This window comes from Trachypithecus francoisi, unplaced genomic scaffold (assembly GCF_009764315.1).
Source record: "Trachypithecus francoisi isolate TF-2019V2 unplaced genomic scaffold, Tfra_2.0 Lachesis_group4, whole genome shotgun sequence".
NCBI lineage: Eukaryota > Metazoa > Chordata > Mammalia > Primates > Cercopithecidae > Trachypithecus > Trachypithecus francoisi.
The window spans coordinates 36,287,285-36,299,390 of NW_022681469.1; the positions used below are offsets into that span (position 1 = coordinate 36,287,285).

The 12,106-nt window shown below is 40.2% G+C and overlaps 1 protein-coding gene across 22 annotated transcripts in view; it reads left to right on the forward strand.

Annotated features, from left to right (window-relative positions):
* Positions 1–236: 236 nt before the first annotated feature.
* Positions 237–12,106, forward strand: part of CADPS2 (calcium dependent secretion activator 2) — a 578,042-nt gene continuing 566,172 nt past the window's right edge. For 11 of the 22 annotated variants that reach the window (XM_033192364.1, XM_033192374.1, XM_033192368.1 and 8 more), the window contains exon 1: positions 536–1,000. In XM_033192364.1, coding sequence (XP_033048255.1) covers positions 659–1,000 — 342 coding nt within the window. In that variant the 5' untranslated portion in view covers positions 536–658. Of the gene's footprint in view, positions 1,001–12,106 lie in introns of all 22 variants that reach the window. The other 11 variants (XM_033192376.1, XM_033192366.1, XM_033192378.1 and 8 more) reach the window with 2 other exon arrangements.

Consider the following 12,106-nt stretch of genomic DNA (forward strand, 5'->3'; position numbering starts at 1 on the left):
CCTCACCTCTTGTTAGGGGACAGTCCCTCTCCGCTCCCCATTCCACCTCCACCTGCTGGAGAAAAGATCATAGGTGGTAGGGTTAGGGTAGTCCGAGCAGCCCCGGTGGGCACTTACGCGGGCCACCGCGCTCGGCCGCTCCCCGCCTTTGCAAACTGTGTGCTAGGGCATCAGGAGGCCGGGCAGCAACGGCGGCGCGCGCACGCGCACTCCGCGGCCCCGCGCAGCTCCTCGACATTCAATTCCACGTGTTGCTTGTAGTAAGCGCCACAGGTTCCCCACCTGCGTCCAGGCGCTCGGGCCGCTCTGCCTCTGCTGGCGGGCTCTGGAGAACCGCTGGGTCGGCGCGCCCCGGGCTGGCGGAGCAGTTCCTGAGGCGCTCAAGCTCACCCCCAACGCTAACTCCGCCTATTCAATCCCGGCGGCTCCCCCTCTCCCCCCTCCCAGTCCTCCTCCCGGCTCCTGCCCGCCCCTTTCGCCCTGGTGGTAGGAAACACTCCTGAATCTAACTCGACGTGTCCGGAAAGCCCTGGCCAGTTTTCCTTTCGTTCTGGGGCCGCTGCAGCCAGCTCCGCGGCTCCCTCAGACCCGCGGGCGCAGCCGCCGGGGGTGAGGCGCCTGGGGACCGCGGGCCGAGCGGCGGGGATTCCCGAGCACCATGCTGGACCCGTCTTCCAGCGAAGAGGAGTCGGACGAGGGGCTGGAAGAGGAGAGCCGCGATGTACTGGTGGCGGCCGGCGGCTCGCAGCGAGCTCCGCCGGCCCCGACTCGGGAAGGGCGGCGGGACGCGCCGGGGCGCGCGGGCGGCGGCGGCGGCGCGGCCAGATCCGTGAGCCCGAGCCCCTCTGTGCTCAGCGAGGGGCGAGACGAGCCCGAGCGGCAGCTGGACGATGAGCAGGAGCGGAGGATCCGCCTGCAGCTCTACGTCTTCGTCGTGAGGTGCATCGCGTACCCCTTCAACGCCAAGCAGCCCACCGACATGGCCCGGAGGCAGCAGAAGGTGAGTTGCGGGACCGGGCGCCTCCTGCCACCACTTCTCCCTGGGGTTTTCTTCCCGGAGAGCTCTGGGACGCCTCCCGTCCTTCTGCGAAACGCAGGACACCGTATTTTTGTTAGTCTTTGAGGGCAGAGGAATCTTTGGGGACAAGACGGTGCTTTCACCCGCCGGGTATGGGGCTGCAGCGGACACCTCTTCTCCTCCTCCCCGCCTGGGCTGGCAGGAGCTGTCAGCTCACCATCCGTGAGACAGAGACCAACAGCGCCGGCCGTGCCGCGGTTGCACCCGGCAGGCGCAGCTCTGGCCGGATTAGAATGCGACTCCCACCAACTTTAATTTCCAACAGCACTGGTGCATTCCTGTCCACCTAGCCTGGCGTGATATTGCTAGAGCTGGGTTTGCCGAGGGTCTGAATGAGTGGTGTAGCTAGGCGAAACAGGTGGAGCCTGAGTACTTTTCTTGTCTTAGCTAGAGAGAAATCTTCACTTAAGAGGGGTAGAAATTTTCCTCAGTGAATAAAAAAGTTAAATTCATACGTTTCCTATATTGCCATACAACCAGGACATCAAATCCAAACACCGAAGAAGGCATGCAGCTTTGTAAAGTGTCTATGGGTAAGTAATTTCTGGTCTGGGCAGGCCTAATTAATGAAATACATTCTCACTGATGAAAGATAAAGGATTGGTGCATGACCACTTCATAACAAATGCTTTCCAAATGCTTTTTTGGGGAGCAAAATGCTTTTTCTCCCCCAAAAGGTAAGAAGTTTGTTTCAGGTGAAAGGCCGGCCAACTTGAGTTTAAAAACAAGACCCCAGGGGCCTGATGTTCTGTAGCAGACAGGAGTAATGACTCAAATTGTCCTAAGTGGTTAAATGTTTACAATAGAAACTCTAGGAAATCTTTTTAATAGAATGCTGAACCTGGAAGGTTCTGTAGAAATCCTTAACAGTTCCCTCAGTTTGTGATAAGACCTAGAGATCCAGAGAGGTTGTAGTCTGTTCAAGGCATACCTAGATGCACAGACATTTATTAGTTTTCTGAAATACTAACTTCAGTGTGTGAGACATTTTTAGAAATTTGGAGAGGTTTTGAGTTGACTTCAACTGTAACTGTAGTTCAGAGTAAATTCAGTCTCCCTACACTCTCCCACCCCCATTTAGCTAACCTTTATTTTTTGAGGTATAATTGAATGTAAAAAGCTATACATAGCATTCAACCCTAACTATTGGTGGTTTTATAGGTGTATAAGTATCATGGGGATAAGTATACACCCATGAAACCACCTATAGTTAACACTATTGTATGCTTAAGGTCTGCCCTCTTAGAAAAAATTTTAAGTGGTCTTTCCCAACTTTTTAAAACGCACACAAACTGAGCAACCATTTTGGAATCATTTATTCTCTGGGGATCCTTATGGACTATTTCCCTACAGCTGGAGACTAATAACAGATCCTTTAGGTAACCTAGCCCTAGGTATTGAGTCACAGAATGTTACAGATGGAAGAGATCTCGAGATCCTAGGGAGACTCCTCATGTTGGAGAAGAGAAATGGGTCATAATAGCATTTCCCAATCCCAAACAAATTGGCACAGTTAAAGCCACCATTACTCAGGTAAGTTTTGAATGCCCTGCGGTGTTTTTATGAGCCTGCTACTCCACTCCTGAATGAATCCCATACTTCCTAATCAGTTGCTCCAGTTGAGTCTGTTCTGAGGCAGTCACCCGTGGCCACTTCTCAATTCTAGTCAAGCGACTGTCAGCTTCAATAGTCATTCTTAAACTAAAATTTTTTGTATATGTTGTGGTATGAGTTCATATCATCCAGTCTCTAGTTTTACCATTCATATTGCATTTAAGCCTATTTTTAATGTATTAAAATGTTTGGTAAAATTGAGATTATTTTCTCCCTGTAATATTATTCTTGAAGATGCATTTGCAGATTTACTACGAGTTGATTTATACCGTGAATACTTGTTGCATTTTGTTAATGAAGTGGACCCTCCCTTTGCTGTTCAAATAGTGCAGTTTTCTCTGACTCCTTCTGTTTAAATGTTTGTTCAAAATTATTTGAATTGGCGAGCAGGTGCATTCATAACGCTACTGAGGAGACTATTGTTACAACCTTATCCAGGCATTCCCAAAGACAGTTTCAAACTACAAAAAAAGCAAAATACTACATATATTCTATGAAAAAATTTAGAATCCTTAGGAATTTCCGTATTCTAAATGCTTAGAGCATTGAGCACAGATGAACTTTTGTGAATTACTTTTATTTTTTATTAAGATGAATGCCAAACAACCTAAGTATTTATTCAACCCTCCCCCACCTTTTAAAAAATGTGCTGCTTACTAAAGGGAGCTGGAGCAACTTTTGGCAGTCTGGTTTCCTCTTAGGGCGAAATGAAATGGGAATTTATGTTCATGTGAATTTGATGCACAAGCTAATAAGTAATGCCAAAACTTACTTGAAGTCTTGCATTATACAGTTAGATTATTTAAAAGAAGTAACAAGGTAATTGCAAAATCACTATTCCATTGTATATTTTATTCTGTATCTTCAAGTAGTCAGGCATCCAGTAAAAATATTTAATAGCTTAAATTGTTGTCTTTGAAATGAATATTGCTGCTTACTCCTCTCAACTTCAAGAATTTAGAGACTCAGAAATTGAGATCTGAAAGGGTCCTCATTTTATGAAAAAAATTAATCACAAAGGTAAGAGCTTTACCTAGGAGGCTAGGAGTCAGGTTTCTCTTCAGTCAAAGCCCTTTCACTATCAGAGTTGGTGAGTTTCTATGAACCAGAGCTGAGCAGCCTGTTATTTATTTTTTTCACTTGGCTAAAATGGTCCACAAAGTTAGTAAGAGGTTGTGTCTGTGAGCTGTTTGAGAAAGCTTAGTAGCATTAAACACAGTTAACGAACACATGAATTTCTTTGCTTTTGTCTAGACTATTTCAGTTTCGAGAAATAATACTGGTCAGTTTATGACATTCAAGCCCTCTGACCACTGATGGTTTTACAGAAAATTCTGGGGGTGCATATGGGCTACACAGTGTGACAGAGTGCCTTTTCAGGAAGGTGCTACACCTCCTAAGTGAACATATCCATTGGTTCACACATGATATGAATATGAACTAACGAACAGTGATTGAAAAATGACATCAGTAGTGATAGTGCTTGAGCCTCTAATGCTGATTTACCTTGATTACCTTTGCATCACCCCAAGGCTAATAATGGTGATGATTAACTTTTGATTGTTCTAGATCTTTGGTTAAAGGTAGGGTCAGTGTTGAAACTAGAAAAACAATAATACAAATCAGGTACTAATTAATAAAGACAATTGTTTGTTAGACTTTAGAAAAACATTGAGACCTTGGACGAAAAAATAACAAAAGGGTTCCTTGGTGGTTTGAAAGTTAGGGAGATCCTGATAAGCATAATGACCAACATAGAAGAGATTGAGTACCTTTACTCATGAATGTGAGTTCACAGACTTCAGGTCTAAATTGGTAACAATATTTAAGATGTATATGACTTAAACTGCTGGTAGTTTTGGTTAGAATCCATAGGTTTCTAGTCACTGCTCTTTTCATTATTTGAGTTTTTATGTATTTTTTAACTAGAAATAAGAGGGTATTAAAATGGAACCTACTAACCTTCCATATAATTCATATACCTATTTTTTTTATGTTTCAGTGTGTGTCTCCACTGTAACCACACTAAATTGTGCCTTATTAAACCATTTTGTATAATCACTCCTACCACTTTGCATAATTTTCTGTGATAATTCTAAGTTTGAGAAATGTATGTAAATAATACTGTGAAATTGCAGATAGTGGGGAAGTAAACAGGTAAAATTGATCTGGAGAAGAACATTGTGGGGAAATAGTATTGGGTGAAATAATATACCTCCAACTTGCTCATTTGAATGTTGTAACTACTGTAAAGTGGCCACTTTTATCTCTCTTTGTACATAATGGTACTTCCCGGGTTTTATTTTGTTTTCATCTTCTGACTACTTTGGTGTCTGTTGTAAACATGTAAGTCTCAGATTCAGTCTATGCCGTAAAGAATTAGTGAGGTATAGGATGGAGTAAAGATAATATAAAGACAATGTGAAAGGGTTTTTACTTTTCTGTGGGAAAGTGGGAACTAGTGTTCCTAAACATGTTTTGAGACCTCTGAAACTTATTTCCCTAAAGAAAGCCATGAAAATGGTAATACCTGTTGGTGTAAAACTAGTGAATTCAAAGTAACACTTTCCTAATGTTTCTAGCAAGCCCCAGAGACAAGTTAGCAGTGTTGAAGCCCCATAGTATGCCTTTCTTTCTGGCCTGCAGGTTTCCAGCAGATCTGGTGATAGTCCAAAATGCCATACTCTTAGGGAGATAGGGTGATTTATCTTTTATGTTCCTTTGGCTTTGATACATTAAGGTCCCAGTACAGAAGAGATGGGTTGTGTTATTTGCTGCTTTTAATTATAGGGAATACCTTGCCCTGTGGGGAGTGAGTTGGAAACCACATATTAAAGTAAAACCTCACAGTGGACTTAAAACAGTATCTTAGGGAAAATTGCTTGTTGCTTCAGCTGATTCTTTTAACCTTCCACAGGGTATCCTGAGACCACAGCACTTCATTTGGTGGAATGAGTTGTGGTAATGAGAACTCAGACGGATTAAGTGATGTTGTCATTTGCTTCTTTACTTCAAAAATGAAATCAGCTGCAATTTTGATATATAATGACTGCTTATAAAGTGAAATAAAATATTTTAATGGTGTGTTTTCCCTTTTCAGTTTTGTTTTGTTTTGCTTTTAATGGAAACAGCTCTCTTCATTCATACTCTTACAAAATAAACACAGTTTGTAAGGTCATTAAAGACTTTCAAAACAAAATAGGAAAGCTGACGGCCAGATTATAAAGTCTGGGAATTCTGAATGGAAAATTCTTTGTCATTTGCTAGTGAGGTAGATCACTTTTGACTGATTGTGCTACTTTATATTCATTTCAAATTAATCAAGACCTTTGGGAAGGAAGAGGTGGATTGCATAGTCATGTGACATTGCTATTTCAGGTTTTAGCCTAGGAAAGACCTAATAATTTTAAATAGTAGACATATCAGTGGGACAAATGGCATATTTTCTAGGGTTTGAAGAGCATTTAAACATCAAATTATGGAAATGTTGTCCAAAATCTGTAATATTTCATTCTATGTTCACTGTGTTTCAGTTACTCAAAAATTTTGATATGATTTCCTTAAGGAAAAAGAAGTGTGATTCTTATCTTAACTGCACATTAGAATCACCTGGAGAGCTTTAACAACAATCTCATTACCCAGGTTGTACCCCAAGGTAATTAAATCAGTCTCAGGGGGTGCAGTGTTAAAGCTTCCCAGGTGATTTCAGTGTATAGCCAAGGTTGAGAACCACTGTTCTAAAGAGAAGGTACAGAAAAATGGCTTACTTTCGCCTATGAAAGTATTTGCAATAACGAGTAAGATTACTAATTAAGCTGGTATTCCATGTGCAGGAAAAGGTAATAGGGATACTTGAAGCAGGGAACAAAAAAACAAATATTCTAGAGTTTGTGCAGTTGATAAGGTGGAGAGGCTGGTGCATATTTATTTAGACTTATAAAAGGTGTCTAGGTGCTATGCTGGAGGCTTTTGAATTATATTCACAGTAGTGTCTTTTATTCATTGTAAAACTGTAGATAAATCACCACATTAGCAATGGAAAATATATATCGAATGCTGAGGGTAAGCATGAGTGTTGCTTTCTATTCCAAAATGAACTGGGAGGAATACAGTGAAATCTCCAAGTTGGAGCTGACACTCAGTAATTCCTAACTGAACAGTACAGCTCACAAAGGTCCTACGAGACCGTTAGTGGGTAACCTGTTTTCTCAGTATAGGTAGTAGTAATGCATACAGGTTTTCCATAAAAGTAAACTTTAGAAGTCATTCTAACATAACTGTCTTATTAAATAATTAAAATGACTTAAACAATTTAAATTCTGCTATGTCCAAAATTATAACATTAGGTGGACAGTAACGAAAAGCTTTTATTTTCCTCAAATTTTATTAAAAAGGTACATTGGTTTGTGTTTGGGAGCCTTTTACTTTGTACAGCATCATTAATGCTCTGCTTTACTTCTTGAAACTTTTATCATACCACTTTGTAGATGTGATTTCAGTACTTTCATTTTATACCTTCAAGTTAGTGATGGGTTTTTATAATGAAAATATTACTGGGGCAAAGAGCCTGAAAATTTAAAGCCTGTCTTTGCCAGTCTAATAGCTGAGATATTTAATTTGCTCCTTTCTAATTGCTTGTGAGAATGAGTATATGTAGGCTAGTATACTTTTCCTCTTTTCTTTTCTTTCTTTCTTTTTTTTTTTTTTGAGATGGAGTCTTGCTCCGTTGCCCAGGCTAGAGTGCAGTGGCATAATATTGGCTCACTGCAACCTCCGCCTCCTGGTTCAAGTGATTCTCCTGCCTCAGCCTCCTTAGTAGCTGGGACTACAGGAACATGCCACCATGTCTGGCTAATTTTTGTATTTTTAGTAGAGATGGGTTTTCACCATATTAGCCAGGCTGGTCTCAAACCAGCCTTGTGATCTGCCCACCTTGGCCTCCCAAAGTGCTAGGATTACCTATGTGAGCCACTGCACCCGGTCCTTTTTTTTTTTTTTTTTTTTTTGAGACAGAGTCTCACTCCGTTGCACAGGCCAGAGTGCGGTGGTGCCATCTTGGCTTACTGCAACCTCTGCCTCCCGCATTTAAGTTATTCTCATGCCTCGGCTTTTCAAGTAGCTGGCATTACAGGTGTGCACTATCATGCCCAGCTAATTTTTTGTACTTTTAGTAGAGACGGGGTTTTTCCGTGTTGGCCAGGCTGGTCTCAAACTCCCGGCCTCAAGTGATCTGCCCGCCTTGGCCTCCCAAAAAGCTGGGATTGCAAGTGTGAGTCACTATGCCTGGCCTGCAGCCTGACTTTTGATGAACCTCTGCTTTCATTACTAAGCTTTATGGCCCAATTAAACATTAATTATTTCCTTGGTAAACTACTTATTGAGTCCCTATTATGTGAATTTAGCACTATCCAATATGTTCTGCAGATCTAGTAAGAAAACAAGCAGAAATCCTCTTGTGGGCTAATGTTCAATAATTATAGGTTGCATGTCTGTAAGTTTATTTAATTCTTTTTTCAAATTATCGTGTAATTTTAACTTATGACAACTTTGTATTTTAATTTCTGGTGTGGTTATTTTCCCCTCTTCTGTGTCAGGAATTTTTTTTTTTTTTTTTTTGAGACGGAGTCTCACTCTGTCGCCCAAGCTGGAGTGCAGTGGCCGGATCTTAGCTCACTGCAAGCTCCGCCTCCCGGGTTTACGCCATTGCCTCACTTCAGCCTCCGGAGTAGCTGGGACTACAGGCGCCCGCCACCTCGCCCGGCTAGTTTTTTGTATTTTTTAGTAGAGACGGGGTTTCACCGTATTAGCCAGGATGGTCTCGATCTCCTGACCTCGTGATCCACCCGTCTTGGCCTCCCAAAGTGCTGGGATTACAGGCTTGAGCCACCGCGCCCGGCCCCTGTGTCAGGAATTTTTTACTTGTATCATTCTTCCTTCCCTTCCCACTTTTTTTTTGAGATGGAGTTTCACTCTCTCGCCAGGCTGGAGTGCAGTGGCACGATCCCTGCTCACTGCAACCTCCGCCTCCTGGATTCAAGTGATTCTCCTGTCTCAGCCCCCGGAGTAGCTGATTTTTGTGTTTTTAGTAGAGATGGGGTTTCACCATGTTGACCAGGATGGTCTTGATCTCTTGACCTCATGATCTACCCACCTCGGCCTCCCAAAGTGCCACTTTTTAAAAATAGTGCGGTAGTATAGCATCTTTGTTAGGAAAGTGCTGTCTTCAGAGGGTCTGGGCTTCATCTTCTCACTTATTCATTGTGTGAACAAGGCACTTCATCTTTCTGGGGCCTGACTACTACTCCTTTAGTAAAATGTTGATAATGACTTCATAGGATTTCTGTTGTGATGAAATGAGATGCCTGTAAAGTACATGCTCCTGGTTAGATGCTATCATTTCTAGTTGTTAATTAAACCGGTTTGGGAAACTGATATTTTTACTATATTCAGCCTTCTAGGAGCATACGATATCTTCAGTTAGTCAAGACTCTTTGTAACTTTTTGAAGGTTTGATCATATAAATCTCTTGCATTTATAATCAAGATATTTTTATATTTTATATTTTTTCTTATTGTGACATCTTTTTTAATCATCTCATGGTAAATGGGAAGCTTTTAAATGTTATTAACTAGTCATTGATTTTACTTAATTGCTGTTTTCACTGTTGATCCTTTTAGATTTTCTAGGTAGGCAGTTGAATCATCTGTTGACAGTGATGGCTTTTGTCTGGTTCTGTCCAATAGCTATACCTCTTTGGTTTCATATGTCACCATACTCTTTAGAACAGAACAGTATTTGTACTTGTTGCCAAAACCCTTGTTTTGATCCAGTATTCACTGGGCAATGCTTTTGGTGCTTTACCAGTGAATATACGGTTGGTTAGGATTCTTGGATAGAATTCTTGGTATTCTTTATTGTTTATCCTTTTTCAAAAATTACATTAAGATAAAATACATCAATAATTGATACTGAATGTTATCAAATTCCATTTTTTGTATTAATACAGGTGAATGCCTAGTTTTGTTTTACTGATGTGACATATCAGATTACTAGGTTTCCTATTATTAAAGCATATTTGCATTTCTCAGGTAATTTCTACCTGATTATGATTTTTTTTTAACATACCTTTGACTTTGAGTTTCCTGTGCTTTTAGTTTTTACATGTATGTTCATAAGAGAAGGGTCTATCGATAATGGTGTTAACTGAGAAACATTTTACCTTTATATGTGCTCTAGAATAGCTTTTTTGTTTTGTTTTTAGTACATAAATCATCTGATACATGAAGTTTTGGAAGAATTCACTCGTGAAATTACCTACATCCAGACCCTGTTTTCTTTACCCTATTGCTTTTTCTTCTTATTCAAAATTAAAATATAATTGCATGATTTCAGAAAATTGGCTATTTTCAGATATATTAGCATATTTTTCGCTTATTTTTCCAATATCCTTTATGTTGGCTCTAAGTCTTATTTTAGATTATATTCTTCCTAATATATATATATATACACACACACACACACATGTATTATATATGTATGGAGTGCAGTGGCTAATACACATAATCCCAGCATTTTGGGAGGGTGGGGTGGAAGGATCGCTTAAGCCCAGGAGTTGGAGACCAGCCTAGGCTACACAGTGAGACTCAGTCTGTACAAAAAATAGAAAAATTAGTCAGGCATGGTGACTCATGCCTGTGGTCCCAGCTACTCAGGAGGCTGTAGTAGGAGGATCACATGAGCCCAAGAGGTCAAGGCTACAATGATTTGTGATAGCACCACTGCACTCCAGCCTGGGTGACAAAGTGAGACCCTATCTCAAAAGAAAAGATAAATATAAAATTAGATTTGCTGGGTTCCTTTTTTTTTTGACACGGTGTCTTGCTTTGTCACCCAGGCTGCAGTGCAGTGGAACGATTGTGGCTCACTGCAACCTCTCCCTCCCAGGTTCAAGTGATTCTCGTGCCTCAGCTTCCCAAGTAACTGGGATTACGGGTGTGCACCACCACGCCTGGCTAATTTTTATATGTTTTAGTAGAGACGGTGTTTTGCCATGTTGGTCAGGCTGGTCTCGAGCTCCTGACAAGTGATCCACCCGCCTCAGCCTCCCAAAGTGCTGAGATTACTGGCATGAGCCACTGCACCTGGCCAGGATCCCCCCCCCCTTTTTTTTTTTTTTGAAGTTATATCTGTTAACTTTTAAGTTCTACTATTTTAGAAATCAATAGTTTGTATCCTTTCTTCATGTTTCCCTTAGGGTTGTCTTTTGCTGTTGCTTTTAAAGAGGACCAAGGGAATGAGAGAGAGACATGAGAGAGTGGTTCTGTCATCTAGCTTCTCTTTTAGGGTTATTTTATTTTCAGTTTTGTAATAAGATAATGAGAATATATGAAAGCTATGAATTTATCTCTTAAGTGCAGTTTGGCCTCAGTCCTTATGTTATAAAACATTGTTATTTAAATATTCTCATTTCTGATTTTACTATTTTTCTTGAACCAGTATTTACATATTTAATCAGAAGAGTAATTTAGAAATTGCAGTTGAAAAATTTGTTTTCTCTTTAGTAATAGATTTTCAATTTTATGTTGACAGAGAATGTTGCTTATGGTACTTAGCAATGTTGTATGTAATTTAAGTTTTTCATCACAAATTAGTATACTGATTTTAAGATTAAAAGTTTGCTATATATCTTATAATTAGCATTATTATAGTAATCATTCCTGTCTTATTTTTGTCTTCTTTGACTAAATTATCTTATTAATTGTATTAATTTATTTTGCATTTCTAGCCATATTTAATTCATATGTTTTGATTCCAGTCTCTTAGTTGTATAAAGATTCATGAGTATACACTTACAATCATTGAAAATTAACTTCCTTTGATCCACTTACTGTGTATATAGGACAAGGATTCTACTTTGTTCAGCTTTAACACTGATTTTACTTTCTTTTGGTGGAGTTTGTCAGAGATATTGAAAAGTATCCATAATACATATATACCTACACTCATATTCACCTAGTTATGCATCTAATGTAAACACGTATGTACACATACATCTGCAAATGTGTACACACATTTCTGGATTGCTTTGTAGTAAGGAAAGTTATGCAACAATTTATGCCTAGTCTATGCTTTAATAAGAGGATTTAAGCATTTTATTAGTTACCATTGATATGTTTAATCTTATTTTCTGTTTTGTTCAGTGTTTTCTGTTTTTTTTAAAAAAATTTTGTTGCCTAGGTTTTCTTCTAGAGTTTTTATGGTTTTAGGTCTCACATTTAAGTCCTTAATCCATCTTGAGTTAATTTTTGTATAAGGTATAAGGAAGGGGTCCAGTTTCGGTTTTCTGCATATGGCTAGCCAGTTTTCCCAACACCATTTATTAAATAGGGAATCCTTTCTCCATTGCTTGTTTTT